This window comes from Rasamsonia byssochlamydoides (assembly GCF_041956645.1).
Source record: "Rasamsonia byssochlamydoides strain NRRL 3658 unplaced genomic scaffold VTN77scaffold_84, whole genome shotgun sequence".
NCBI classification, from domain to species: Eukaryota; Fungi; Ascomycota; class Eurotiomycetes; order Eurotiales; family Trichocomaceae; genus Rasamsonia; species Rasamsonia byssochlamydoides.
Window position 1 is genome coordinate 47,652 of NW_027192467.1, and position 27,117 is coordinate 74,768.

Sequence of the window (27,117 nt, forward strand, 5' to 3'; positions counted from 1 at the left end):
ATACATATTCCTGGCACATCGTCCCTTTGACCAGTTTAGATAGATAGATAGATAGATACCTGTCAAGCGCCTACTGTAGGTGTTCTTTCTAGGCTGGAGTGAGTGATCTCACCTGTGAACCAAGCAAGTAACAAAAGACAAAGGGAGGGAGGGGGGAGATGGAAGCTGATTAATCGATCGGCCAGGCCAGCAGGCCATGGTTTCTATTTTTCTTTTTTTTCTTTTTTCTTTTCTTCTCTTCTCTCTCTCTTTTTTTTTTTTTGGCTTAATTTTTTGGCTTAATGAAATTAAAAATCAGCCTTCCCCCCCCTTCATGTTCTTGATCTTTTTTTTTTCTAATCATTATCACCGTCATTTCTTCATATCATATAACTAACTAGTATATTAGTTCCTAGTCTAATTAAAAAAATATCCTATATCTATCGTCTCTTGTCGACAGACAATAAATATGGTTATGGGCACCTTTTGACCTGTTTAGTTTAGCTAAATAAATAAATAGATGGATGACGATGACAAGACAGACAGACAGATAGATATGACTGCCTGCCTGCCTGCCTGTCTGCCTGTTTACATAGCTAGAGTTATATGTCTATGTCTACTGTATATCTACGGTTTTTCTTCTACGTGGATGTATGTATGTATGTAGGTAATGTACCATTTTCACATGCCATAAAAACTCCCGCAGCAAAAATAATGAACGTTTAAAGAAGCTATATCCCTCATACCTGGCAGTTCCCCTCCTGTCTTTCTTCCTACTTAATTAAACTCCTTGTCGCCGATGTGGGACTTTGTCTTCTGTGTATGTACAGTACAGATACATACATGCAGTACGAAAGACAGATTGGAGACAAGGCGTAGTAGTAAAGAAGAAAGACGAGAGAAGAACTGAGTTGTGCCAGGCAGTGAGGAAATATAGCCTTCTGTATGTATCACAGCAGGAGTATGGTAATGAAAATGGGTCTGTTTGATGTCTCGCGTCGAATACAAAGCTTATTCCTTCGTTTCTTTCCCCCCACGTCCCTCCTGAGAGAGATGCAAAGAAAGGAAAGGAAAGAAAGAAGGAATTTCAAGGCATGGACCTCGCCTTGCGCTCCACCTTGCGTCGCGAATTTGGATTGGAATTGTATGGTATGGTAAGTAAGGTAATGCTATAATGGAATAAAAACAATAACTCGAGTCGGTAGACGCTAGATGACGATTAAGGATGTCGAAACTGCTGGGTATCTCGGTTTAATTCAGACAATGTTTGTCTCACTCATCTGGTTCCTTGTTCTGTCGGAAATTAGCTAGGAGAATACACGCATCCGTTTCAAAGGACTCCTGCCAGGGCGATTGGCTCCGGCCATGCCGCTCAACACCCGATCCATTCCGTCAACATCGAGCTCTCCCCGCCTCAGCATCAGCTGGTCGGTCTCGGCAGAAGGCCGCACCTCAGTCACCGGCTTTGCTTGCTGCTGCTGCTGTCCTGTGAGCTTCGGGGCGAGGATGATCAAACGGTGCTCCGCAGTGATCAAAGTATCGAATTCGCGCCGGTTCGAAACTTCTCGTTCCATCCGCGCCGCAGCTGGGAGGTGACTGATCCCATTCAACTTCTCGCCCAGCAGATGCACATTACCTATATTGGTCACTCTGCAGCGGCTGGAAGCATCAAACGTCCCGGTAGACTTCACCGCGTTCCGCCATAGCGACAACAGACTGGGAATCGTGGCGATCTGATCACCATGACGGATCAGGATCGACTCTTCCGGAGCGGGATCTCGCGATGAGTTGGTCTGGACGACTGATATTTCGCCACACAGGGACGGTGAAGATGGACTTTGTGCGCCCTTGAAAAGCGTATCTTCTCGAACACGCCGTGTCGAAGGTGTCATGGGTGCAAACTTTGCCCGCTGCTCTGGTGGCGTTGGTCCGCCACCACCGACCTGAGACTTGCCTGTCTGCGGGTTTCCAACAATGCGGCCGCTGACCGAGAACGAAGTCAAAGATCCTCCAGTGACGCCACGAATACTCGACTGCCCGCGAAGTGGTCCAGGCTCGCTTCCGGGACCTGATCCTTCGACGTCCCAAACACCCCATTCACCATCAGCAAGGAGAACCATCACAGCCCTTCCAGCGAGAACCCAAGCGGCATCAACCACTGTTTTCCGCCGACCAAATCCATTTGGAGACTGTTCAAATCCCGGATACAACGTGATCAGCCATCTGCCTTCGGGCTCTGCTGCCTCGTTGTCGGTGCCTGAAGCTTGCGTCCGTCGGGGAGATTTGGAGGCTAGACAGGATAAGATTTTGACGTAGCCATCCGGAAACGCAACTAATAGATTTGAATGACGCTCCGAAGGATATGGAGAAGGGTTGAACGAGATGCTCTTTGCTGGGGCAGGCAAAGCATGTCTTTGTATTGGGTGGACATGCTGTGGCGAGAACGAGAAGCTGGTCCCCGCGCGCGTCGATTGTTGAAGGATAGGAATTCGATACACTAGTAATGTACCCGTCGCCTCCGCAGCGTGTGTGGCAACGAGGAGCTCCCACTTTTCTCCGTCTCGAACCGCTGTGGAATCAACCTTGGAAAACGAGGCCCGTCTCTGGGATCGGCTGCGTCTCGAATCCTCTTCATCTTCCTGACAAGTGAATGTAATCGATACCCCCGTTGGAATTTCATTGTGAGATACACTGCCGCTCATCGACAGAGTCTGGATTCCCCAAGTCGAAGGGTCGGTGTTTGTAGGATGCGGAGGAGTAAGCGGCACGGCCACAACTCTCGTTAAGGAGTCTGCACAGATCGCAGATACAACAATCATTTTGGTCAAGATCGGCGGGAATGCTTCGAGTGATGAGCGCGCCTTTTCCGGGAGGAAGGAAGGGACGGCCAGGCCGAGAACTTTCGTTCCCAACGGTATGTCAACGTGACGGAGAATGTGTTCGTACGGATGGGATGGATCGACCTCTGTCTCTTCATCTTCAAATTGCACGGTAGGTTGTTCCGCCTTCGCTGGTTCTGGTGCAGGTTCTTCATCATCGGAATCAATGATCATGACAGCGTCGTCATGGTGAGTGCCATTGGCCTGCTTTTCCTCCGATTTCTCAGCAGCCGCTGGCTTTTGTAGAGGAAGAAACGACCGTCCTCCTCTCCAGATTATTCTGAGCCCATTCTCGTAGCCGTAAATGACTATAGCGGAGCCATTCGGGGCAAGGACAGGGTAAGGTTTGGCAGCGTAGACGCGATGCGGGAGTTGATGGCTGTAAACGAACGCGTTATTAGCAGCACAGTACAGACAGCAAGGTGCTTAGAGGCACATACCTTAGTTGTAGCCCATCATCCCTTCGGCGTACAAGCGGCCTTCCGAGAGAACTCGACATGACTGCGGTGACGTCTTCAGCGCTGGATCCACAAAAGTGCTGAGGTGGAATCTCTAGGTGATAGGACACTGTTTCAGCGCATGATTTCGGGTAAAAAAGTAGCTGAAGCAGATTAATATTTGTGGTGGTGGTGGTTGAAGGCTGTTGAGGTTTCCAAGTTGCGAGTGGGTGCTTCCGTTGCTTTGATGGGAAGAAAATCAAGCTGTCGCGCGGCGCGTCACGGTCTCCGCACTGAGGAACAGACAGCCAACATCACACCTTCGGGTGCTGTGACAGCACCACGAACGCTGGGGACTGGAGAAACGACCTTCAAAATCAAGAGAATGGACCTGGTTTATTTCCAGGCTCCCCAAGAAGGATTGACCTCGGGAGCTTCTCAATAGCCGCGGCGACAATGGCAACGGTTCGATCACTTGGCCTTCACGAGGCCCCCACGCTTCCTTTCCTGATCGCTGAATCCCTTCTACCGCCAGATCCTTCGGAGAATGAGTATGTCTGGAAGACAATAAATGTCGAGGATACAACTGGAGGGTCTCATGACGAGGAGGTTGTCTATACTGAAACCTGCGTGGTTTGGAGCCGAGGCGGCGTCGTGAAGAGGGTCTTCAGGGTCGATATTGAGAAGGAGGAAATACGACATGTTGTTCTTACATATTTCCCATCAGGGAGAATCACAAAGTCTACTGGTGATAAGTCTTCTGGCGTGCCGTCTCAGTTGTCTACTGGACAGGCCAAACTGAAGGGAAAGGAGCAACAAGATGAAATTCCCAGGCTGATCTTGAGCGCTGACGGAGATGGACTGCCGGGCAATTCGAACAGCAGTTCCAGCGACCTGTCCAGAGCCTTGGTCGTGGTTCTTAAGACTCAGGCACACATCTTCTTCTTGGCTGGAAACAGTCAAGTTGTGCCTTTGCCCTTTGAAGTGGATTCTGTCTTCGCATCTCCACGAGGTCTGGTGTTCCAAAGAAAGATTCATGATGAAGGTTCTAGTACTCTTCCTATGGCGCCTCCAAATTCCTTTATCTCTTCGCAGCAAGGGGCGGATTTCCGGACGTCTCAATCATTTAGGTCATCAAGGGGACAGAGCTCTCGTCTATCCTCGACAGTTTCTCCGGCTCAACCATCGCGATGGGTTCCGAAACATGATAATAATGCAGATCTGCCCAGAACCTTTACTCTAACAGATCCTCATTCTGAAATGGGTTTAGTTGTCTCCAATCAATCTTCCCGTTCTGTCTATGGAACCCAGGAGCCTAGAGGGTCTGACACTCTCGACCCGGCCGATGAGATAGTATACGTGTCCGCCAGAAACGAGCTGAGAGGTGTTGACCGTACACTGGCTGATTTCCCCCTGATATTTGTCGTTACATTAAATGCAAACACAGGCTTGTATACGCTTTGGACAGCGCGGTATAGGGAAGAACAGAGCAGGAAAGATTCGAAAAGGCGAAAGAAGCCACTGCCTAGCGGTGCCCGTTCAAAGAGGCGCAGCTCTCACTTCGGTATGGCAACAGGTGCAACTACCCCGGTAGCTCGTCCCTCTGGTATAAGAGAAAGCTTTGGAACCGCACGGAACATATCGGGAGTGTCGTATTCTCAGGGTTACCAAGCTGAAGAAAATACCGACGAAACCGATCTTGCTTCCCAAATCGGTCATGAATTTGGAGACATTGGCGTACCGCTGAAGACGTCAAGGCGGGTGAGTTCGTTGCTTGCCAGAGCAGATCTCGCGACCGGCCAAGACAGAACGACTTTTTCAGATCTTGCTACTGGAAATCAAAGCACCTCTGCCACCTATGCTAGCTTGCGGCAATCGATTGGAGGTTACAGCAATCGGGCAAGTTTTGGATTTCCCAGGAGTTCTTTCCCCGCCGGAAATGCTTCAGTGTATAGCACCAATAGCAGCTTTCTGGACGCTCCTGTTGATCGGCTTCTCGACGAGCTGAACAACGGCGGTGACTTTGAAGGGTTTGAAAGCATGGATCTTACAGGATCAGCGTCAGGTCTCCCTAAAGAGATGATGCTCCGAAAAGTGGAAAGCTTTTCGTCAGGCTTTTCCGCTGGCAGCATCTCGTTTGCTGACTGGAAGAAAAACTTTCAGAAACCAAAGATATTTACGCTGCGACCAAGTGGCGGCGAGGACTTGCGAAAGGGAGACTCGACGATCATTGCTCTCTGTCTGCTGGACCGTAACTCAAAGTCTCTCGTTGTGATGAATCTGAAGATCGAGAGAGTTACCTTGTCTGCAGAAGATCTAGCTTATACTCGAAAACAAAAGAAGGGACACAAAGCAAGCCAACAGTCCTTAGTCGTTCACACATCAGACATACGGCGTGGTTCCAATATAATAGACGCTTGTAAGATTGTCGATGGAGACGTTTCTCGAATACTGGCATTGAGCTCAACTATGGACGGTCGTGGTGAACTAACACTCCAATCCCCATGGAGTACACCAGTCAAGATTGAACTGCCCTCTAATCTGTTGCTGCATGAGCCGCATCGGATGTCAATTCCCCGAATGCCAAATCGTCCACAAGATGGCGGTCTAAAGAGAGTTATAGGCGATTCCACGCTCAACCTGATCGGAGTGGATCATCCATCTTCTCGTGGTGAAGTGGATGTGATCGATTCTCAAAAGAGGCGGCATCGCATCCAAATTCAGTTGCAGCCGAGCAATCCCCTTGTCAAGAAGATGTTGGCGGTTTGCCGGTTTGTCCTCAAAGATTCAGGGAGAGCTGGGGATGGGTTGCTCGTTGGTTGGTGGGAGGTGATGAGGTGGCTTCGTTCCAGAGAAGTGAAGGAGAATAACTTGGAATGGACAGCAATGGTGGTCGTCCTCTTCACAATGGCGGTTGGGTTCATCGAGTCCAATCAACTTCGGCCTGCGACTCCGGTCAAGCAGACTCGGAGAAAGAAAACTCTCTTGCGATCAAGCAGCGGCAGCTATGTCGACTTGGAGAGCTGGAACTCGATGTTAGATCAGATGGCTGGGTCGTCCGGAATCTCCTCGCCATGGATGATGAGCAGTTCCTGGGCATGGGTTGCAGAGCAGGACCCTGATGATTTTGTTGGCTCGCCTCGCCACGGAAAGTCTCCAAAAACAGAACAACGGGCTGTCCCTGCGTCTTTGGCAGCGCCGAGGGACTATCCCAAGAATTCCTACTTGATTCGATGTGCTAGTCTTGCACGAGAGTTCTTCGAAAGCCCACAGGGTGAAGCTGCTTGTGGCTCAGAAGGCTACCTTCCCACTGCTGTCTCTCAGAATCAAAATACGCGACGGACTGCTTTGTGTACTGTCCTTATTGGCCTGCACCTCCTTCGAGAGGAACAGAAGCTTTCAGTGTGCGATAGCGAGTCTTCCTACCGGCAGATGGGCATGCTAGCTCCTGTCTTGGCTCAGATTGGGAGATGGCTGGGCTGGCCGTCGTGGACATGGAAGGACGGAGGTTATTATGGAACAGAAATGGCAAGCATGGATCGGTGGCTTTTTGAAGACACTCGTATATCGGGTCTCGAAGTGCCCCCAGAGCCTTTCGCTCCTCCTTCGATATTTTCTTTCTTAAAAGACTCATGGAATCAGCCTTCAGCTTCCTTCTTCACTCTTCTGGACATGATTTCCGCTGCAGACCGCGTACCTGGAAAGGGGAAACTTTGGCATGAGGCGTTTAGTCTCACTCCCAGGACGCTGGCACTGAAGGGTTTCATGTCCGAGGTCAACCAGAAATCGACCACTGTCGAGAAGACAAAGCTGTTGCTTCGTTGGGGCCTGACAAGTAACGTTATTGAAACTTTCCCTGAGGGTGTCAGCGCACCTCTTTACGAGATCATTGTGCGCTGCCAGATAGATCCTCCAACATCGTGGACTGCAGAACTTGTGGAACTAATCGATCGAGACGATCTTTATTTGTCCATGAATACTGAGAATCCAATGCCACCAGCGTCGCGGTCCCAGCCTGCTTCAAGCCACGATGCTATACGCGACTTCCACCACATTGGAGCTTCGACATTAGATGTCGACCTGACCAATTCTTTCGAGGCTTCTATTGAGGCGGATCGCATCTCGATTACGAAATTGATCTTCCGGGAGGACCGGAGATTTGTGGAAGCATCCAAGCTTCTGAACCAGTCTAAAGCTCCAGTGGCGCAGTGTATCCCCGAGCCTGAATGGTCTGATTCTGATTTACTAGAAGCACAGAAAGAGGTGGTACAGCTCGTCACTCTGAGGACACTTTCTGTCCCTGCGGGTCGGGCCATGTTCATGTTCAGTGGTCGCTCGCCGTTATTGACCGAAAAGCTCCCAATTCCATCATTCTCGCTGCAGTGTGTCATGAAACCGTCAAATGTGACTATCAGTGCAGACCGGTCCTTATTCAGTGAGGAGAAAGTCTGCTGGGCCTTCTTCCATAATGGTGCTGCAACAGGTCTTGCTATTTCAAAGGCTTCTAAGGGCATTGACACCTCCTGGATCCTGTTCAATAAACCTCAAGAGCTGACCAATCGACATGCCGGCTTTCTACTCGCCCTTGGGCTGAACGGACATCTCAAAAATTTGGCCAAGTGGGTTGCCTTCAAGTATTTGACGCCGAAGCATACGATGACATCAATCGGCCTGTTGCTCGGACTCTCAGCATCCTATCTAGGCACGATGGACACTCTCATCACCCGACTTCTTTCGGTGCACGTCACCCGTATGCTTCCCCAGGGTGCTGCCGAACTCAACCTGTCGCCTCTGACGCAGACTGCCGGCGTTATGGGAATTGGGCTACTCTATTGCAATTCTCAACACAGACGGATGAGTGAAGTCTTGCTATCAGAGATTGAGAACACCGAGCAAGAGGAAAGCACAATCTCTCAAGAGGATCTGCGAGACGAGGGCTACCGACTAGCCGCGGGATTCGCTCTCGGGTTTATTAACCTGGGCAAAGGCAAAGACCTGAGAGGCCTGCGCGACATGCAGATCGTTGAGAGACTGCTTGCTTTGGCTGTCGGGACAAAGAACGTCGATCTCGTTCATATCCTGGATCGAGCTACTGCAGGTGCTACCGTTGCTCTCGCGATCATTTTCATGAAGACGAATGACGAGGCTGTCGCTCGCAAAATCGATATCCCCGACACCACGGTGCAATTCGACTACGTTCGACCTGACATTTTCTTGCTTCGGACCTTGGCTCGACATCTCATCATGTGGGATAGTATCCGCCCAACTTTCGAGTGGTTCGTCCAGAGCCTCCCGCAGGTCTACCGACGGCGTTATCGTCTCACGGGAATTCGCCGGCTGTGTAGCGATGACATGCCTTTTTTCAATATCATCGCAGGACTCTGTTTCGCGGTTGGTCTCCGATACGCAGGTTCGGCTCTTCCGCAGGCGAGAGATTTACTTCTTTCGTACCTGGATCAATTTATTCGGATCTGCAGACTTCCTGCCCTTCACTACGACGCCAAACTTGCGCGGAATTCTGTGCGTAACTGTCAAGATATTGTTGCGCTCTCTGCGGCTGCAGTGATGGCGGGCACGGGAGACTTGGCCTTGTTCCGACGCCTGCGTTCGCTGCATGGTCGGGTCGATCCGGACACTCCCTATGGAAGTCATATGGCCGCCCACATGGCCATCGGCATGCTCTTCCTGGGTGGAGGCAGTTATACCCTTGGGACTTCCAACCTGGCAATTGCATCGCTTCTGTGTGCTTTCTATCCCATTTTCCCGACCACAGTGCTGGACAATAAATGCCACCTCCAAGCATTCCGCCATCTGTGGGTTTTGGCAGCGGAGCCTCGCTGTCTGGTGCCTAGAGATGTCGATACCCGCCGGCCTATCTCCGTCCCGGTGACCTTGGTTATGAAGAACGGGGTGACGAAGGAAGTCACCGCGCCCTGTCTGCTTCCAGACTTGAACGAACTTGTGATGATCAAGGCACGGGGCCGCGATCATTGGCCACTTGTTCTGGACTTTGGCAGCAACGAGCAACTCCGCGAGAAGTTCCGCCGCGGCGATCAGTCGATCTACTTGAGGAGGAATACGACCTACGATCCCTCTGGAACTTCAGTGTTTGCTTCTACGCTGTTAGGTCTGAGTGAAGCCCAGGATATCCTTCCGAGCTATTTGATGGGGTCCGCGAAGGGTCCGACCGCGCAGCTGCCCAACACCGTTGCCCTTCTCCTTTCGCAGGGACGCCGCAGCCAAGTGCCTACGCATGAGCTTTGGGATTGGATTTTTAGCCTTCCGTCATTGCAGGGGTTGGATGTCGCAGACAGATCGGTCGTCTTGCCGCCGTCTCCCTTTCAATTCCGGCCGCGGTATCCCTCCGACGGAGGCGTTGTCTCTCTTCCACCGTGGCTGCGCCTCTCTGCAATTGACACCCGACTCGTCCTGGAAAGCACCGTTAATGGCGCTATCGATGCTGCTTCTGGGCATGGCAACGGGACTGATGAAGTGAGAGACCGTCTTTGGCAACTACGGCTGCTCTTTGATTGGGTGGATCGCGGGTTTGATGGAGATGGAGACAAGGAAGACGGCAACGCTGAGCGCGAGGACAACGGTGTCGTTCGGGAGAAGCATAAAGGACTGTGGCTGCGGAGAGATGTCATCGAAGAAGCGAGATGGAAGATATGGGGCGTTCAAGTTGGTGACAGCATGAGACGATAGCAGAACAACCTGCAGTGAATCACGGCGCGTTGACGCCATTTTCTCTTTTTATTTATACGTACAGCATTACCACAGGCGCTAACGGTGGGGAAGGGCAACTTTGAGTGAGGTGCATTAGGGGCGGTGTAAGTAAGTCATGTACGGAGTAATGCACTGCATATTGTTGAAGAATTACTATTAGAGGCAAGGGGGATAGATATCTGCATTTAGGCATTTAAGAGACGCAATCGATACCCTTCGCATCGCATCGCAATACACACATATGTACACACATAACTGATAACTGAAGACCATCCTCATTGCTCTACATACTGTTTTTTTTAACCCCCCCGGTCATCATCGTTCATTATTAGTATTCCCAACTCCAGAGATTATTATTCCGAACTCTCCTCCAGACGGATCCCAGTCACTCAGACAAGTCGCTTCGGGCCCAGACTCCCTTAGTCAAGCATAAGCGCGGATTTATGCTTCCCTAGCGCTTCGCTCGGATGCCCTTGGGCCTCGTCTCGTCTCGTATCATGCATCCATCCAAATTAGGGGGTTGTTTGTTGTTAGCTAGCTAGCTACATAGGCCAAAATATACTGCTGCTTTAATGGGATGAGCTGGGTGAGTCAGGTAATAATTTATTAACTAACTCACCCAGCCCGGGTAGTTTATTCACCTAACCTAAATAATTGCTATCCTTATGGTCTTACTAGAGATTATACATAGTAAGCTTAAGATTATAGAAGAAATATAGATTTAATTATAAATAATTTTATAATAATATTTGTTTTAATATTTAATAATATCACTATATTATAAAAACACTAACTTCCGTTTTGCACACTATCATGTGTAAAAGCAACATCTATACCATAGGTACATAAGCATACCACACCAAATTCATAAAATCTTCTAAGCCCCTATTAGCAAGAAATATATAAATTATAAAGGGAATATATTAGGCTATTAGTAAGGGATATGCATCAGTAAGGGAGACAAATATTACTTAAAGGGACATAGCATGAACGATGTCAAGGAATGAATATAGTAGGGAGCCCGCCTGGAAAGTAGATAATAAAGACTACCTAATTAATACAAAGAATATGGTGAAGAGAATATTATACAGAAGATAAGTAGGGAGTCCTCCTGGAAAGTAGATAATTTATAGAAATCATACCTACTATAGTGTAGCTCGTCCCGGGGCAAAAGTCCCTGGCATCCATTAGACCAAGTATTTTCTCAGTCGAGCGAAGCGAGACCTGTAAGGCTTGTAGATTATAAGATACTAGAGTTTAATAATCATTCCTACTATCAGAAGCAAAATAGCCTAGCCAAAATAAATAAATTACTCGCGTCAAAGGGGAGGGCTGTCATGTGCCTCACGTGATTATGATGTCTCGGATCCATCATACAGACCTGACAGTGTTGACCTTCTTTTTTCATCTCCAGATCTAGGCCCATGATCCATGTATCCTCATCTTCGTGTCATTGACTAGCCAGTTCATGACAAGGGCGCGATCATACTTGGTCCATGCCTTCGTAATGACGCATACTGCAGCAAACATGGCTCAAGAAAGGGAAGATACAAGCACGGCTACGTTATCTACAAGGCGATAGACCTTGTGTGTGAAGACATGCAATAAAGGAATTTGTGTGAGTCATTAACTGATTAAAATCCTTAGCCTAGTTTTCTTGTCAAGCCGACGTTGACTGCTTTCGAAATGGTAAGATCATAACTATCACTTTATGGTTTTATTACTAACGATTGTTAGGATGATGGTAAAGATATACCTGAAATATTGAGGTCCATTGGACTACGGGACGAGGCTATCGCCCATATTTCAGATGCCTACGATCCTGAACTTGACCCACGTGCGGAGCTATAGGACTACATTGCAGGGTGGGTGTTGTCATCGCGAAGCAACACATATGTAGCCCCTGATGAAAATCAGGATGAGTTGGTCCAATGTGGTCTGTCCGATGAGATGGCAGCTCGCCATATGGACCCCGAATTTGCGGTATTCCGCGCCATGCATGATCTATGGTACTGGGCTCTAGACACACTGCGCATGAATCTAGATATGGAAGAACAAGAGGAGCCATCTACAGGAACTTCCGCAGTAGGGCATACTGCGCGACCACCATCTGACGATGAAGTTCTCTGGCTGAGAGGGGCTGTCGAGTCGAGGTCATTACGTGTGTACGACGCGAACACGCTCCGGATGAGGAGCCATCGAAAAATGTTGTCGTTTCCCCCATCAGATTATGGCGGATTGCAGACTTGCTTGCACTTGACGGACTCGCTGGACGCTGTAAGACAGTATGCGGGCTGGGCCCACCGAAGAGCCAGACCTGGTCCCGGATCACAACCCTCGATCTTATACCTCTACGTCCCCAAGGGATGGATAGAGGAGAACAAAGTCCGATATTTGACAACCGCGGAGTTTCAGGAGCTCGTTTGGTGGAGCTATCGCGATTCAGAGTCGAGCAACGCCACTCCAGATTTTGTCAAAGCAGTTCACCAGAGAAAGATTACTATCGGGCCCATCAGCGCTGTGTCACCGGCTCAAGTTGAACGCATGGGGGATTCGAATGAAATCCTCGCAGCTACGTTTGGTGGCAAAAAGCGAAATCAAGTCTGTGTATTGATGCTGCCAGCAAACGAGGATGTCTTTAACGCGCTGGACAGCTTTGAGGCTCTGCTTGTTTGCTGTGAAGATCTTCATAGGAAGCAAGCTTCGAGCCAGAAATTATCAATCTATCACAGCTGTAAGCAAAAACAGCTCTAGCGCCATTTTTAGAAGAATTATAATGACTACTCACAAAAAATTATTAAAATTTCATTTCCCCCCCCCATCTATAAGTTATCAAGGGTGTAATGCACTACTCACCCTAACTGCGCGACCGTCACGCCACGATCACCCCGGTCACCACCGATTGCGCGTGTTCAGGCCCTCGGGGCGGCGTTGATCATCTACTAAAAATGAGAAGGGTAGTCGACAGGTTAGGTAGTAAGTTAATCAGTCCATCTGGCCCCGCAACAGTCTTTTGTCAGCGAGCGAAGCGAGCTTGATAAGATAACTTAGTCGTCTGGACTCAGGAGGATCATTTCAGCTTCGACTAACTAATTAACTGACTGAGTGAGTGAGCGAGATTTTCAGGGATCGATAACGATTTCTCTGCTCTCGGTACTGTACTGTACTGTACATCCATACTGAGGCACCTGGTCTAGTGGTTGGTCCCTGGCTATCAGTTGATTTGATCGATCGATCGATCGTGTTTTCGTTGTCTTGTTCTTTTGATTGTTTCTCTTCCTCTTGGAAAACAAACCACACTGCTGAGGGAGGAATTGTTATTATTGTTATCATGCCCACCCGTCAGCGTAAACAACCTGAGAATCGGCGACGGACGGGTTGTTTCCAATGCAAAGGTCTCTCCCTCCCCTACCCCCCCTGGCTGCTTTTCTCTGCTCTCTGGCCTGGATTTCGATGCTAACTTGAAGGCGTGAGGGGTGAAATTCAGAAAAGCACGTCCAGTGCACCGAAGAGAAACCACGGTGTAGACGCTGCGAGAGACTCGGACTCGAATGCGTCCGGGGCATCAAGCTCCTCTTCCGCGAAGATGCCATCCAGCGGGGGATTCATTTCGGTCGAGAGGGTTCGTCCGGACAGTCTTGCGCAGCTCTTCTTTTCCGACGACTAAACTAATTCCACGAATTTATGTACTGTAGGAACCTGGTCCAAATGCTGCAAGCGCATCAAGAAACCTCCCGTGGTCGACCTCGAGCAGGATTTCTGCGGCGTCCCGCTCGATCGGTATGTCGGGCGGTGGATCTTTCTGAACACGACCTATGGCGATTTCTCCGGCGACGGGAATTATTCGGATAATGGGGATCTCGTTCTGGAGGATGCGGCGGCGCTGGCGCATAGCACGGCGTGGATGATACTCAGTCCACCGTCATCGCCATCATCGCTGAACCATGCGGCAGCGGTTGATAATAATAACAATCAATCCTTGGACCGTCATCCCCTGGGTCGTCCGCTAGGCCATCCGCTACGGTCCTACCCAGAGGTAGAGCAGTACCTGCTAAACTACTTCATCCAAGCGATCGGGCCAAACTGCTCGCTCAGCGCGTCGTACAACCCCTACCTGTCGCTAGTCACACCGCTGTGCTTCTCGCATACCACGCTGAAAAACACCCTCCTCGCGGTGTCGGCCAACCAGCTGCGCCTGCTGGGTGACACAAGGTTTGTCAGGGAAGCGTGGCTGTTCAAGGACAGGGCCCTGCAGGGGTTGCGGCAAGATATCAGGGCGCAGAAAGTTGACTACGGGACTGTTGCGACTGTGTTAATGCTTTGCTTTCACGATGTGATAACCCCCCTCTGGGGTGCGCGCAATGGCAGAGGATTCATGCTGATTGAAATATATAGATATCCGATGGCTGCGCCCCTTCCTGGATCACCCATCTGCGAGGCGGCCTGCAGATGACGCATCATATCCCTTCGCATTCGAGCGAGGCTGAAGCCCTGAAGAGGTTCTTCAACATGTACTTTGTCGCCCACGACATTATGGGCCGGACTGCCTTTGAAGATAAATGGGATGGGGAAGGGACGCACGAATGGCTTGAAAATGATGACTTGGAGGAGGTCAGTCAGTCGATCTTCCACCACGATGAGGAAGAAAGATTCTCAAAAAAGTTCAATGCTGATACCTGTCATCTTCAGATCGACACCACTATGAGCTGCTCCCGCGGCCTCATGTCCCTGATCAGCAGGATCTCCTCGCTCGCTCGGGAGAGAACTAAGGTTAGAAACTCCCCATGCGTCTAGACTATTTTTTTTTCTATCGATAAAAAGCAAACTTATGACGGGGCAATCTTCAGATCCTTCGAACCCGCTCCCTCACAGCCAACGAGATCAAAACCTTCGTCGCTGCCTGCGAAGATATCGAGGCCTCCTTGCGGGGTTTGAATCAGAAACTACCGTCCTATTGCGCTGATACAGAGTATATTCTTCAGATTGCTGAGGCGAAGCGGCTTACGACTATGCTGTATCTGAAGGAGAGACTTGGGAGTTTTTTCTCTTCATCTTCCTCTTCTGCTTCTTCTTCTTCTTCACAGCAGCAGCAGCTATCGAATTGCAATTCCACTTTCTACTCGGACTATCGCAAGAGCACAGGAGATGTCCCTGGTAATAGTCACAACAACAACAACAGTAACACCACTCAATCACTCTCACTCTCACAGTCTCAGTGTTTGCAATCCCCCAAACACCACCTCGTCAACACAATCATCTCCCTAATCGCCCATCTTCCCAAACACAACTCCACCTCCGCCACCATTCTCTGGCCGCTCTTCGTCATCGGCCACAGCTCCGGGTTGGACGACGAGGAGCAGCGCCGCTTCGTCCTCGACCGGCTGCGGGGTATCCAGCAGACGCGCAATCTCGGTAGTGTGCGGCGCGCCCTGATGGCGGTCGAGCATGCCTTTCGGACGAGGGATTTGGATCTGCCGCGTAGGCATGGTCGGCGTCGGGCGTGGGGGGATGATGATGGGCTGGGGGTGATTAGTTTGGCGTGATGCCTCCCTTCCTCCCTTCTCTCGTTTCTTTTCTTCTTATCTTTCTCCTTCTTGACCTTTTCTTCTTCTCCTCCTTGTCCATTTTCTTGGTCTGCTTGACCTTTGCGTTTTTTCTTCCCTTCCTTTTTTGAATCCTTTTTTGTGTGCGTTTTTGATACCCTTGATTGCGATATTCGTATCTTCTCTCCTTCCCTTCCGAATTTACGTCGATGTGAATACCCGTTCTGATTATATGATTCCTTTTCCAAGATCTAGTTCATTATGATCTTCTCCTCCTTCTCCTTCTTCATTTCTTCTTCATTTCTTTTTTCTATTTCTTTTTTTCTGTTCTGTTTCTTTTCTTTCTCTTTTTTGTCACGAGATTTACTATCAAGCTCTGTCTGTCTGTATCTACTCAGCCGTTCTCGTCAAACATGAACAAATATCACATTATCACATGCAATATATGACAGGACAACAGGATATTATGTTGTATACCTAAACTCCCTCTGCTGAAAATCCGTCAGATCCGAAAAAAACGACTCCGCCAGACTCTCATTCTCAAACGCGTCATTATTATTCCCACCTGCCATGGTGGTAGCTGTAGCTGTATCTATGATTCTCAACGACAACATCTGTCGTCGATGATTCAACATCGCGGCTAAAAGCCAATACACGACCATCAGTCCGATGCAGACGCAGTAGCAGACGAGCATGGCGACGAAGCCGCCCGTATACGTGGGTGCTTGGCTGGCGCGGAAGGTCTGGGGGCCGATGAGGTTTCCTGCAACACAAAATAAACATGCGTTAGGAAATAAAGAGGGCAATGGTGTTGCGTTTGGAATCCGACGTACCCACAGCGTAGCCTATGTAGAGGATGGAATATTGGACATTTTTCTTTGTGTGGCCGGCTGTGTTGGCTTGGCCGAGGGATATTCCTGAATGTAGCATGTTAGTGGGAAATGGCTCTCACTGTGGTGGCTGGTAACTGTGCCTCAAATTTACGGGTGACAGGAAATATGATAAAGACAGGAGACAGAACATGAAACAACAGAGAAATGCATCTTTACCCAGCACGTAAGGCCCGAAGTAAGTGTACAACTGCCCACCAGCCAACGACAACAAATCAGCCAACATCCTCGAAACCAATCAAGAATTCAAACGACAGTAATGTATGTACGCGCTCCTACCAGATAAATCCCAACCATCTGCCCAGCAACATCCCTCTTCGGCAGCGCATAAACCAGCACGGCGCCGACGGCCGGAAGAAACGCCGCCAGCATGGTCACCAGGCACCGGTGATTGACCCATCGGGCGGCGATCCAGGAGAAGACGAACGCCGACAACGTCGACATGACGCCCGTGGGCATGTTCAGGAGGGAGGTCTGGACGGGGGAGAAGCCGAGGTTGTTGATGATGATTCCGCTGAATGTGACGAGGCCTGGAGGACGATAGAAACGGGGCAAGCGGGCCAATTAGTTAGGATAGATTCTTCTTTCTTGCATTCTTATATCCTCCGCCTCAAGAATTTGCCAGTATGTAAAAATATATATACCTCCATTAGGCACATTGATCGCGACATTGAACAGGAAGAGAATCCAGGTCTTGGGGTCGATGACCGCCTCCACAGCCTGTTCTCGTTTCCAGTCTTTGTTGACGATCCCGGTTTTATTCTCTGCCAGCCGCAGAATGGCGTAGTATTTCTCCTGGTCGCTGAGAAACCACGCGTTCATGGGGGTGTCGGGGAGGTAGATGAAGGCGATGATGGACCAGGCGAAGGATATCGATCCTGAGAACACATTAGCCTCGTCGAGTCGAGTCAAGTCACTCTTGGGATTGCATGATTTTGATTCTGAGGCATGCTCACCCGTGATCAAGAACAGATACTGCCAAATGGCCAGCGGCGCAGAGGAAGGGATCTGCCCCACCGCCCAGGACAAGAAGCCATTGATGATGGAGCTCGCGGCGGCAAAAGCGATCGCGTTGCGAGGCGGTTGTTCTGCTTTCTTGTAGAAGCCTGCGATGACGAGCGAGATGGATGGGACGATGATTCCTTCGACGCAGCCTGAAGCTTCTATCAATAGACAGTCGAAATAGAATAGATAATAGATACTTGCAGGGTCCGCGAACTGCTCGACCTGTCTCGGCGTTGTTTTCACAAACCTGTGTCAGCTTACTTACCCATCAGAAACCTCACTACCATCAGATTCCCCCAGTTGCGGCATGCAGGGATCAGCAATGCCATAACAGACCAGCAGATGGAGCAGCTGGACAGGTATTTGGCGGAGGGGATGCGCTGGAGGAGATATGACGACGGCCACATGCCAGCAATGCACTGTCCATGTCAACATCGGTAGCAGTGTGTTTGACACAAGCACAACAAAGCGAAAGCGTGATCACACGTGCATGTATGTATGTATGTACTTACGCCAACGTACAGAATGGAGCCCGCCCAGGAATATTGATCCCCAGTGAGGTTAAGATCTAGACACGACGTCCAAGCGGAGTTACTTCAAAGAAAAATCGATATGACTCTGGTAGAAAGCGTCAAATTCATACCGTCTATCAGACCATAAATGGCCGCCGTGCTGATGGCGACTTTGTCCACTGCTCCCAGGGTAGCAGTGAGGAAGAGCTTGAATGACAGGAGATTCAGTTAGTCGGGTTATCGAAACTGTTTATCGAGAAGTATGTAGGGAAGAAAGAGAGAGAGAAAATGCCAAGATATATCTTCCATCCGTTTCCTACTACAGATTCATATGGATTTGGTATTTCCGGGACTGGGTTTGGATCATACCATGGGAATGAGAATCCAATCCATCTTCCGCAGCAGTCTCCTCTCTACATTGGGCGACATGGGAGGATAACCGCCTGTCTGAGCAAGGTATTCTGCAGCCTGGTCCATGGCATGAACGACATGAATATGGAAAACTGATCAATCAAGCTGTTGGGACGAGTGACCAAGACAAAGTTCTGAGACTGGGCGTCTCCCATCGAAGAGAGAAGAGAGAAGGCATTGATTTCATATGATATAGGGGTCTACTCCACGAGACTAACTCAATCAACCCCGTCTCTCCTCTCCTCTCATCTCCTTTCCTTTCCTCCGGAGCTTCCGCTCCAACAGCAGTTGAGAGCGTATGTACAGTACGTAGATACCTCTTGGTAGGCTGAGAAGCTGACTCGTTGCACGCAAGAGAGCGTAACTGGACAGACAGGGCTAAATTGTAAATAAATGACCCGGCCCAATCATTCCGTAGGTATTTCCTGTTAAGGAATATGATTGACAGATAGACAGAAAAAAAAATAACCTGCATGATAATCATGTGTCCAAAAGTGGATATCTGGCCCAGTCAGTGACCACTGTCACATGTGTGTCGCGCGCCAGATTATCAGCAGCCGGGTCCAGCGATCTTGCTAGTAGACTGCTCAGATCCAGCACGAACTCCATACTCCGTACGGAGTATACATACCGAGATGAAATTTCCAGAAATCGGTCAGACCGACCCTACCTATTTTTGAGCTGGAGGGTACCCAATCACTCTGCCTGATATGCATCTCATCGAGCGCTTGGACCGCGGAAAGCGCCGTCATATCCGTGCCGTAATGATGGGTTTGTTCTGCGTCAGCTGAGACGAGCCCTACTGTATATCTCCTGGCGGGTTCCCTCATTCGATAGAGCGCTGTTCATGGAGGTGGAAAGGCGGGGAACGCAGGGAAACGCAGCCCTGTTGCTACTCCGTGTAAGTGAGGCTGCCGACTAGATAGATAGGGAATCTGGGACAAGGGAATGATCCGTCTGTCGGGTCGGCTTGCGGACCGCCCCGGCGACGAGACGAGCCGTTGCCGTTCTCCCGGACCAGGGCGGACGCTAAGGGCATGCTGAGAAAGAATCCCCTCGTGAGTCGTGACTGGTGTTCTTCACAGATGAGGGGATCTAATCGACTAGTGGATATGCGCGTCGCTGACTTTGGCCGATATGGCTGAGTCTGAGTCTGACCCATGAAGAAACGTGGAGCCAGGAAGGCGTTAGCTTTGAACAAGGGATTATTATCTCCACGAGGGTTGGGGGACAAAGCACGTTGTAATCTCAGTCCAAGTGAGCAGATGGCAAAAACAAATACCGAGAACATTAGTGAATCTGCTATTGTTTAACTGGATGGAGTTGCCGAAAGATCAGACTCATTGACTAATAACAGCGAGCCCAACAGGAAGAAGGATGGGATCATGTGATGGCAACCGATCTGTTGCCTGGCGGCATCATGGGTCAGAGTCAGAGTCAGTCATGTTGTTTGGCGACGATAGTCATAGAAATGGCGTATTCAATAGCAGGCAGAAAGGTACTGGATTATTCATTACCTATCTGTCTGAGCAAAATACAGAAGAACTAGTGTCGAAAAGATATGTGTACTGAACGCAAAGTGAATGTACAGTGATAGGTGTCAGCTACAAACTGATGCTTGTTGCAGCTTCGGCCAAAAAGAGGAGCTATAACACCAGCTTCTTGGATCTGAACCAGGTCGCCCGCCAATAATGCAAACAACACAAAGGGTCTCTCTCATTGACGGCCTAGGTATTTATCACTATAATATCTCCGCAGTGAATAACACAATCAAAGTGGGGTATGCCACTGTGGACACTGGAGAAAAGGTCTTACTCTTCTGTTATGAAACTGATCCATTCCTGATAAGACTTTCCATTGATGATCTGCCATTAACAATACTCATGAGATTCGTCTATATCCGCCCATGCATGCAATGCCTATCGTAGATGTAAAATGGTGCCATCGTACAGAAATAATAACCCTTTTCAAGCCGGAGACATGTTGTAAAATATCTTTTAAATGAACTTCATCTAGACCGCACGTCACCCTCCTTCAAGATTCCACGGTCTCCTCCACCACCCGCCTGCCACAGCCAGACCCCCTCCACTGCCCACGCCTTGGCGCTAGCATGCTTTCCGATGCGTGCCTTCGCTCCTCTATCCGTCTTGTTTCTCTCAGAGTCGCCGCCTTCGGCTTCTTCCAGCATCCGCGCCACGACGCCCTCTCGCTCCACGACACTCCAGAGCCCCTCAACTAGAGTGCTTCCTGGCTCCCCAAACTCGCCCTTTCCTAGACGGTACAGTATGCGTCCAATGACCTGCCACGCGATACATCTCTGGGCGGGCACGGTCGAGCGGCTCAGGATCGACAGTTCGGGGATTGTATAACCAGCCGCTTCAGGGTCCTTTGCGTGATGATGCAGCCCCAGGGTGGTGGGCAATGACAGAGATGTGGATGGTGAGAGGATCGTCCCAGTGAGAGTGAAGCGGAGAGAAGAAGGAGGAACGGCAGTAGCGGAGCTGGCAGGATGATACGCAGACGACGCATCGGGATCGTCAGGGTCTCTGGAGGGGGGCTTTAGCCACGACAACAACGCAGGGTCGTGAGGAGTGTCAGGAAAGTAATGTGTCTGAAGGTCTTCAAGGAAGGACGGTGAGGAGGGGTCGAGGTTGGGCATGGGGTCCTGTCGCGGAGGCGGGGTGGGAAAGTGAATGGGGCCGGATGGGATCTCCGAGGCTGGTCGCAAGTCGGGTGGAGGATATGGAGGAGGCTGGTCGTCAATTGCAGAAGCAGTCGATGTAGATGGGGCTGTTGATATATGGGCAGAGGTATCTGGCGGGGTCCGAGAAGATTCCTCAGGTGTTGACTCTGAGGCCTGTTCCTGGGTTTCGGGAATATCAAAGGAGACCGATTTCGATTGTTTTGCAGGGTCTTTCTGAGTTTGGGGTTCCAGCTGTTCCGGTTTCGGTGAAGGATCTTGTGAATCTGCCGATTTGCGCGATGGTTGTGTGGGCGGTTCATCGTCAATGTTCGCCCTCCGCAGAAATCTCTCAATCAGCGATGGGGACAAGTTTTCCATCAACTCGGCACGTTCCTTCTGAATCTGCTCTGGTGACATGGCCGCCAGACGCTTTCGATTCTCCTCATCGATCGATTTCTTCTCTTCCTCAATAGATGGCGATTCCTGTCTTGTGTCTGGTCCAGGACGAGGTTGCGGCTGACCCGTCCCTGTCCGCCGTTGCTTGAAGGCGGACTGCCGCACGCGATTCTTATGAGCGGGAAATCCGGTCGAGGCCGACGATGCTGGCTTTGGAGCAGGAGGCGTGGCTGTAGTTGGGGTACGCTCCATGATGTCGCCGATCAGGCCGAGCGATGGCCCCGCGCGGGACAGGTCGGGGATGGAGGGGGGGCGGTTGACACCAGCATCCTCGTCGTCAGAGAGGTCGAGGACAAACCGCTCCCCACGGAACGCCATGATTGCCGACTCCGCAGAAGAGGAGGGATCTGATAGTAAGAAAAGGGCCGTCTGGGCCGTCTGGGGAGATCTACCGCTAGAAAAGCCGGGATTCTCTGACGAAACATGCGGGCTGCGGCTCAAAAGCCTAAATGAGGCATGCAGAACGCGCCATACCGCATCGGGACTAGGGCACTGGGGACCATCCTCCGCCCGAAACCTCGTGGGAATGGGGGGAGCTCTGGACAGCTCGTGGAGAGAAAACAACAGATAGAAGACTGCAATAATGAACAGTTGAAGATCTCGATCCCTCTTTCGCCATGAAACAGGGCGCAGCGCGGTTATTGCGCCATCGCTGGTTGGGGCAAGCGCGCGGCAGTGGGACCTGGAGATCATCTGGTTGATGGGGCACCGTCCCCATGTGGCCCGACAATGCGGTTTGACACGAGCCTTCGTCCATACTAATCAGGGGAAGTGAAAGGGATTGCCCGCTTCGTGAGCGTCTGCATCACGGGTGAGACTTGGGGAGTTCTCCCCGGCTGCATGCGCAGATGAGACCAGGGACTCAGGAACTGGTCTGCGAATGATTGAGACTATTCAGAGGAACAAGACCTCTGGAGGGTTGCACATCCTGTTAGCGATTGGTGGAGGGGACTCAAGGGATGCAACATGCAACACGACAAGAAAAAATCACCTGAAGAACGGAGTCAAAGACATCGATTGCCTTTCTCATCACTGATACAGCTACAATGTTGGTACTATTGGTCTGATCCGTTCAACTATCAAGGCAAGCAGACAGAGACCTCGGGACGGTCCATCGTCATGGCTGTTCTGTACTGTATGTCTCGTACATGATACTGTACACAATACAGCGTACATACAAGGCCCTCGCCATGCTCGCTGGGCTTCCAGAATTCCGGGAAAGAAGGGGGCAGAAAAGAAACCAGACGAGTTTGCCGGACTTCCATTATTTCTCATAGTTCAATCCGCACTAGTGTCCTTACGTTGGTCAGGTCCGTGTCCAGTGGATGATAGTCCATACCTGGTATGGAATACGCAGTCCATACAATATGTATTAATAGTCCAGAGTCCAGGTCTCCGGGAACACTGTCGACTTTGGGACTAAGGTTGTCTCTGCTCGGTCATTTGCACCCTGGACTCTTTTTCTGATGAATCGTTTTTCCTTTTCCCGCTGGCTGCACCCCCCTTCTTCCAGCCTGGCCAGATTAAGTGGTCGTGGATTGTCTGGTTAATAAGAACTCCTGCCTAACTCCAGTATTTGTCTTTCCTCCTCGTTCCCGTTTTCCAATTTTCTTTCTTCTTCCTATCATTATCCGAGCCGTCTACCTACAAGCGGCTTGATTTTGATTTTTGATGTTCTTCTTCCTGCCTCTCTAGCTTAAGACAGACGCAACCTTAATTGATTCCCTTCTTGTTCTCTTCTAGTCATCTTTCCTGTTCCCTTTTCCATGTTCCTGGTCTCCTCTTCAGAATTACTATCAGGCGATTGATCTGCCGGATCCCGACCCAGCCCCAACACCTGCGCTTCCCGACATTCTTAAGGGTTTCTGGTTTGCAACTTATCCACGTCAACTTTCGCCATCCAAAACCCGACAACGCCCTTTATTTTTTTTTCTCCGTCCCCCAACCTCCTTATCTCTCCTCCCCGAACAACACAACCGCTTCATCCCTGCCGCGGGATCTTCACCACGATCGCATTCTCAACTCGGGGTCTGTCGCTACCGTTTTTGCCTCTAACTGGCTCCTTTTATTTCTGCTTCAGATTATATTTTTTTTATCTCACCATTTTCTTTCTCTTTGCCTCCTTTTTTTTTTCCCCCTGAGTTAAGGACTTCCGTTTCTACATTTAACGGGAATCAATTTCAGCAAAAGGAATAGAGGCTCTCACGGGATCGACTGGCTTGTTGGCTTGCTGGATGCAGTAGGAACCAGATCATGGCAAACGATGCGCCTGTAGGCCATGGGGCCGCAAAGGAGGAGGAAGAGTCGTCGCTATCGTCGATCGATTCAGACCTGAACCGTCGCGACCCTGCGGCGGCGGTTGATGGGGCCGCGGAGGAGAGCGAGTCAGCCAAGAACAATCAGAATACTAATGCGACCGACAAAGAGAGGGAGGGCAGAGACACCCGCACCCGACGCGCCTCCGCCACAGCTGCCGCCTCCAGCCACACCACCACCACGCCAACCACCCGTCGCACGCGCCGCAAGAAGGACGAGACAGAGAAAGAGAAGGAAAAAGAGAAAAAAGAAAAAGACAAGGAGGCAGAGCCTAAAGAGAAGGAAAAAGAAAAAGAAAAAGAGGCCAAAGAAAATAAGGAAAAAGACGACAAGAAGGAGTCGAAGCCACGCAGTAACCGCCGCGCCAGAGAGAAGTCCACCGCGAACAGCAGCAACGCGACGCCTGGGTCCTCACGCAAGAAGCCCAAGCTCGAGCACTCGCCCGACAAGGACAAGCCCAACTCCAGCAGCAAGGACTCCCCGCCAGCCCCGCCACCCGCCAACGCCAACCCTGCTGGCAATCACAGCAATCCTGCCGACGCGTCACGGCAACCCTCTCCTGCACCACTGGCGCCTTCCCAAAACGGAAATCGTGAAGCTATTCCCGTGTCTGCTTCCCGGCCTTCTCCTCAAACGCCTGCGCTGGCACCTGCACAGCATGCTTCCATTGCTCCCTCTCCACTGCCATTCAGCTCTTCCCTTGCAGCGCCTGCACCACAGCACTCGTCGTCATCGTCCACACCTCCTCACCTGATCCAATCGCAGTCCCAGGCACAACTTGAACCTCAATCCCAGCCTCCGCTGCAGGCACAACCCCGTCCGCCGTCCTACCATTCACCCGCGCCGCCGCAGCCTCCTCCGCAGCCGTCACCCCAACGGTCTAGTGGGCGGAACTACGATCCCATCCGCTCTGCGTTTGAGGACTCGGCCCCTCCGCCACCTCCAGCTTCCGCTCCAGCTCCAACTCATGTTGCATCTCCTCCTTCAGGGCCTGCTGCTACTTCGGCACCTTCAGGAATGTCATCGCACAACCCCTTCAGTCCCCCTGGCCATCCAATCCCTCCCCGAGGAGCCTTCCGAGCCAGCGCGTCCCCTGCCATCTCCAGTATCATCGATCCCCCAGCTCCACCTGCTCCCATGGCGCAGCAGCTGCCTCCACATCAACCGCAACATCTCTACCCGCACGCCTCTCGACCTCCTTCCGCGGATCGGCCATCTGCAGTGTCGTCGCCTGCTCTGGGCCACCCTGCTTTAGCTCCCTCGCCCATGCATGCGTCTCCTCCCCGTACGGTACCACCGCCTCAACAGCAGTATTCACAGTACCTACCACCACCACCGCCTCCTCCGCAACAACAACCAGCACCGCAGGCACAAGTGCCACAGCAGCAACCGCAAGAGCAATCACAGCCTCCATTTCAACCACCAAAGCCAGCCCAGACACCCCTTCTCCAGCAACCTGTGGCCATGGATGTCGATTCGGAGCCTGCAGCTCCATCAACTTCAGCCAAACCGGCCAAAAAGGACAAAGGGACCCCTACGGCACCCCCGTCCACTGCCCCGTCCCCCAAACCAGCACGTGCCGCCAAAGAGGCCCCGCCTCCTCTGCCGCAAGGGTCGGGACTGATCACAGGGGCTCTCTTTGGAGTTGACGACAGCTCAACCTCGTCAGGATCATCAAAGTCCGCACCCAACATTATCCTGCACGTCCCGCTCCGTGGAGAAAGCAACAAGATTATCAGCTTTGCCCGCCTGGCGGAAGAGAAGTACGGCTTCGCGGCTCTACACCCGAGAATTGCGGCACAAAAAGAGCGTCTCGCCCGGATGGCTGCCGCGAGTGCGGCTCTCGAGAAGAACGAAAAGGGCGGCAAGGGCGCATCTGCTGGTGAGAGCGCTGATGAGGATCTTAGTGTGGACGTCGATCGAGATAGCGACGCAGATGGAGATATCACCATGGGCGGCACTGGCGCTGGCGCTGGTGCGAATGGCGCCAACACGGATCTTGGCTTGACTGCTGACGGAAAGAAGAAACGGACGCGCAAGAAGAAGATTGAAGATTATGATCGCGATGATCCCTTTGTCGATGACAGCGAGCTGGCGTGGCAGGAGCATGCAGCCGCCAGTAAGGATGGTTTCTTCGTCTACAGCGGACCACTAGTTCCCGAGGGCGAAAAGGTCCAGGTTGAAAGGTTGGTAGCATACCTGCTTATTACCCCCCTTTCTTCTTCACGTATCGGTTCTGTTTTGCTGACGAGACGGTTAGGGCGGATGGCACTATCAAACGAGGCCGTGGACGAGGCCGCGGTTCCGGGCGTGGGCGTGGTTCTACGCATCATGTGCCCATCGCCTCCAACTCTGAGATACCCATCTCACCCAACACGGGTCTGCCCGTTCGCGGACCTGGATCTCGTGGCGGGAGCACGACTAGAAAACCGCGCGTCAGCAAGGCTGCTCGTCAACAGGCGGACAATGACAAACAACAGGATCTGCGCATGATTATCTCCCATGACGGTCGTGGAGGACGAGGTGGCTACGGCCGAGGCGGTGGACCTGGTAGTCGAGGCGGTAAAACTGTTTCGAGCGCGGCTAATATGCCTGGGATGGTGGGTTTGGCACCCGCTCCTGGACCCCATATTGCCCCAGCGCCTCCGCATCCAGGTCAAGGAATCATCATGCGATGAGTGGCTTTGCCAGCGTTTCGCTTCTCTGGACAGTTCACTGCAAGCCGGAATGAGTCAGGACTCGTTCTGTTCATGCCGATATGTTGCTCTTCTCAACAGACATGCCTTAGAGTTCGCATGCTTTTCCGGTGCAGCCGATATACGGTCTTTAAATCTCGACGTTTCTTTGAGAGTTTCACGAATGTTGACCAATGTGCCCAGTCCGAGGTTTGTGGGGATGTGGGATTAGGATTTAGTAATTCTGTTTGTCTCTGGCAGTGTCCTCCACATCCTGAGATTCCATTGTTTGTGCATTTGTGGGCTCTGACTTTATCACCTTTTTCACTGGCGGGAAGATTCTTGAGGAGTCCAGGTGGGATAGGTCTGTGTTATTGTGACTTTCATTTCGAGTTTGTGTTACTTTATCTGTATTTATTTACATGCAAAGTCCCTATGTGGGATTGTATTTCTTTTACACCGACAGGGTTACTTTGCTAGTAGACAGGTTGGGGGGAATCCAGTGGTTTGAGCCTGACTTGCTTGCTATTAATATTATGAGAGAGGAATTAAGGTTCTGTCAGGACGAAACGATGGTATTTGAGTTTCGGATAGCGGACATTGAA

General features: G+C 51.0%; 6 protein-coding genes across 6 annotated transcripts; 3 read left to right on the forward strand and 3 right to left on the reverse strand.

Annotated features, from left to right (window-relative positions):
* Positions 1-1,286: 1,286 nt before the first annotated feature.
* On the reverse strand, positions 1,287-3,357 carry VTN77DRAFT_9203 (uncharacterized protein; the record flags this gene model as incomplete). The annotated part of the gene is made up of 2 exons (XM_069425786.1): positions 1,287-3,237; positions 3,299-3,357. The coding sequence occupies 2 exons, from the start codon at positions 3,355-3,357 to the stop codon at positions 1,287-1,289; spliced, it is 2,010 nt and encodes a 669-aa protein (XP_069274064.1).
* A 394-nt stretch (positions 3,358-3,751) lies between these two features.
* Positions 3,752-10,000, forward strand: VTN77DRAFT_9204 (uncharacterized protein; the record flags this gene model as incomplete). The annotated part of the gene is made up of 1 exon (XM_069425787.1): positions 3,752-10,000. The coding sequence occupies one exon, from the start codon at positions 3,752-3,754 to the stop codon at positions 9,998-10,000; it is 6,249 nt and encodes a 2,082-aa protein (XP_069274065.1).
* A 1,986-nt stretch (positions 10,001-11,986) lies between these two features.
* Positions 11,987-15,564, forward strand: VTN77DRAFT_9205 (uncharacterized protein; the record flags this gene model as incomplete). The annotated part of the gene is made up of 5 exons (XM_069425788.1): positions 11,987-12,602; positions 13,717-14,354; positions 14,417-14,632; positions 14,711-14,791; positions 14,869-15,564. The coding sequence occupies 5 exons, from the start codon at positions 11,987-11,989 to the stop codon at positions 15,562-15,564; spliced, it is 2,247 nt and encodes a 748-aa protein (XP_069274066.1).
* Positions 15,565-16,028: 464 nt separating this feature from the next.
* On the reverse strand, positions 16,029-17,866 carry VTN77DRAFT_9206 (uncharacterized protein; the record flags this gene model as incomplete). The annotated part of the gene is made up of 6 exons (XM_069425789.1): positions 16,029-16,327; positions 16,398-16,481; positions 16,614-16,644; positions 16,734-16,984; positions 17,099-17,608; positions 17,725-17,866. 6 exons carry the CDS (start codon positions 17,864-17,866, stop codon positions 16,029-16,031), a joined length of 1,317 nt encoding a protein of 438 aa, XP_069274067.1.
* A 2,524-nt stretch (positions 17,867-20,390) lies between these two features.
* On the reverse strand, positions 20,391-21,839 carry VTN77DRAFT_9207 (uncharacterized protein; the record flags this gene model as incomplete). The annotated part of the gene is made up of 1 exon (XM_069425790.1): positions 20,391-21,839. The coding sequence occupies one exon, from the start codon at positions 21,837-21,839 to the stop codon at positions 20,391-20,393; it is 1,449 nt and encodes a 482-aa protein (XP_069274068.1).
* A 1,935-nt stretch (positions 21,840-23,774) lies between these two features.
* VTN77DRAFT_9208 (uncharacterized protein) lies at positions 23,775-26,515 on the forward strand (the record flags this gene model as incomplete). Its single annotated transcript, XM_069425791.1, has 2 exons — positions 23,775-26,023; positions 26,098-26,515. 2 exons carry the CDS (start codon positions 23,775-23,777, stop codon positions 26,513-26,515), a joined length of 2,667 nt encoding a protein of 888 aa, XP_069274069.1.
* Positions 26,516-27,117: the final 602 nt, after the last annotated feature.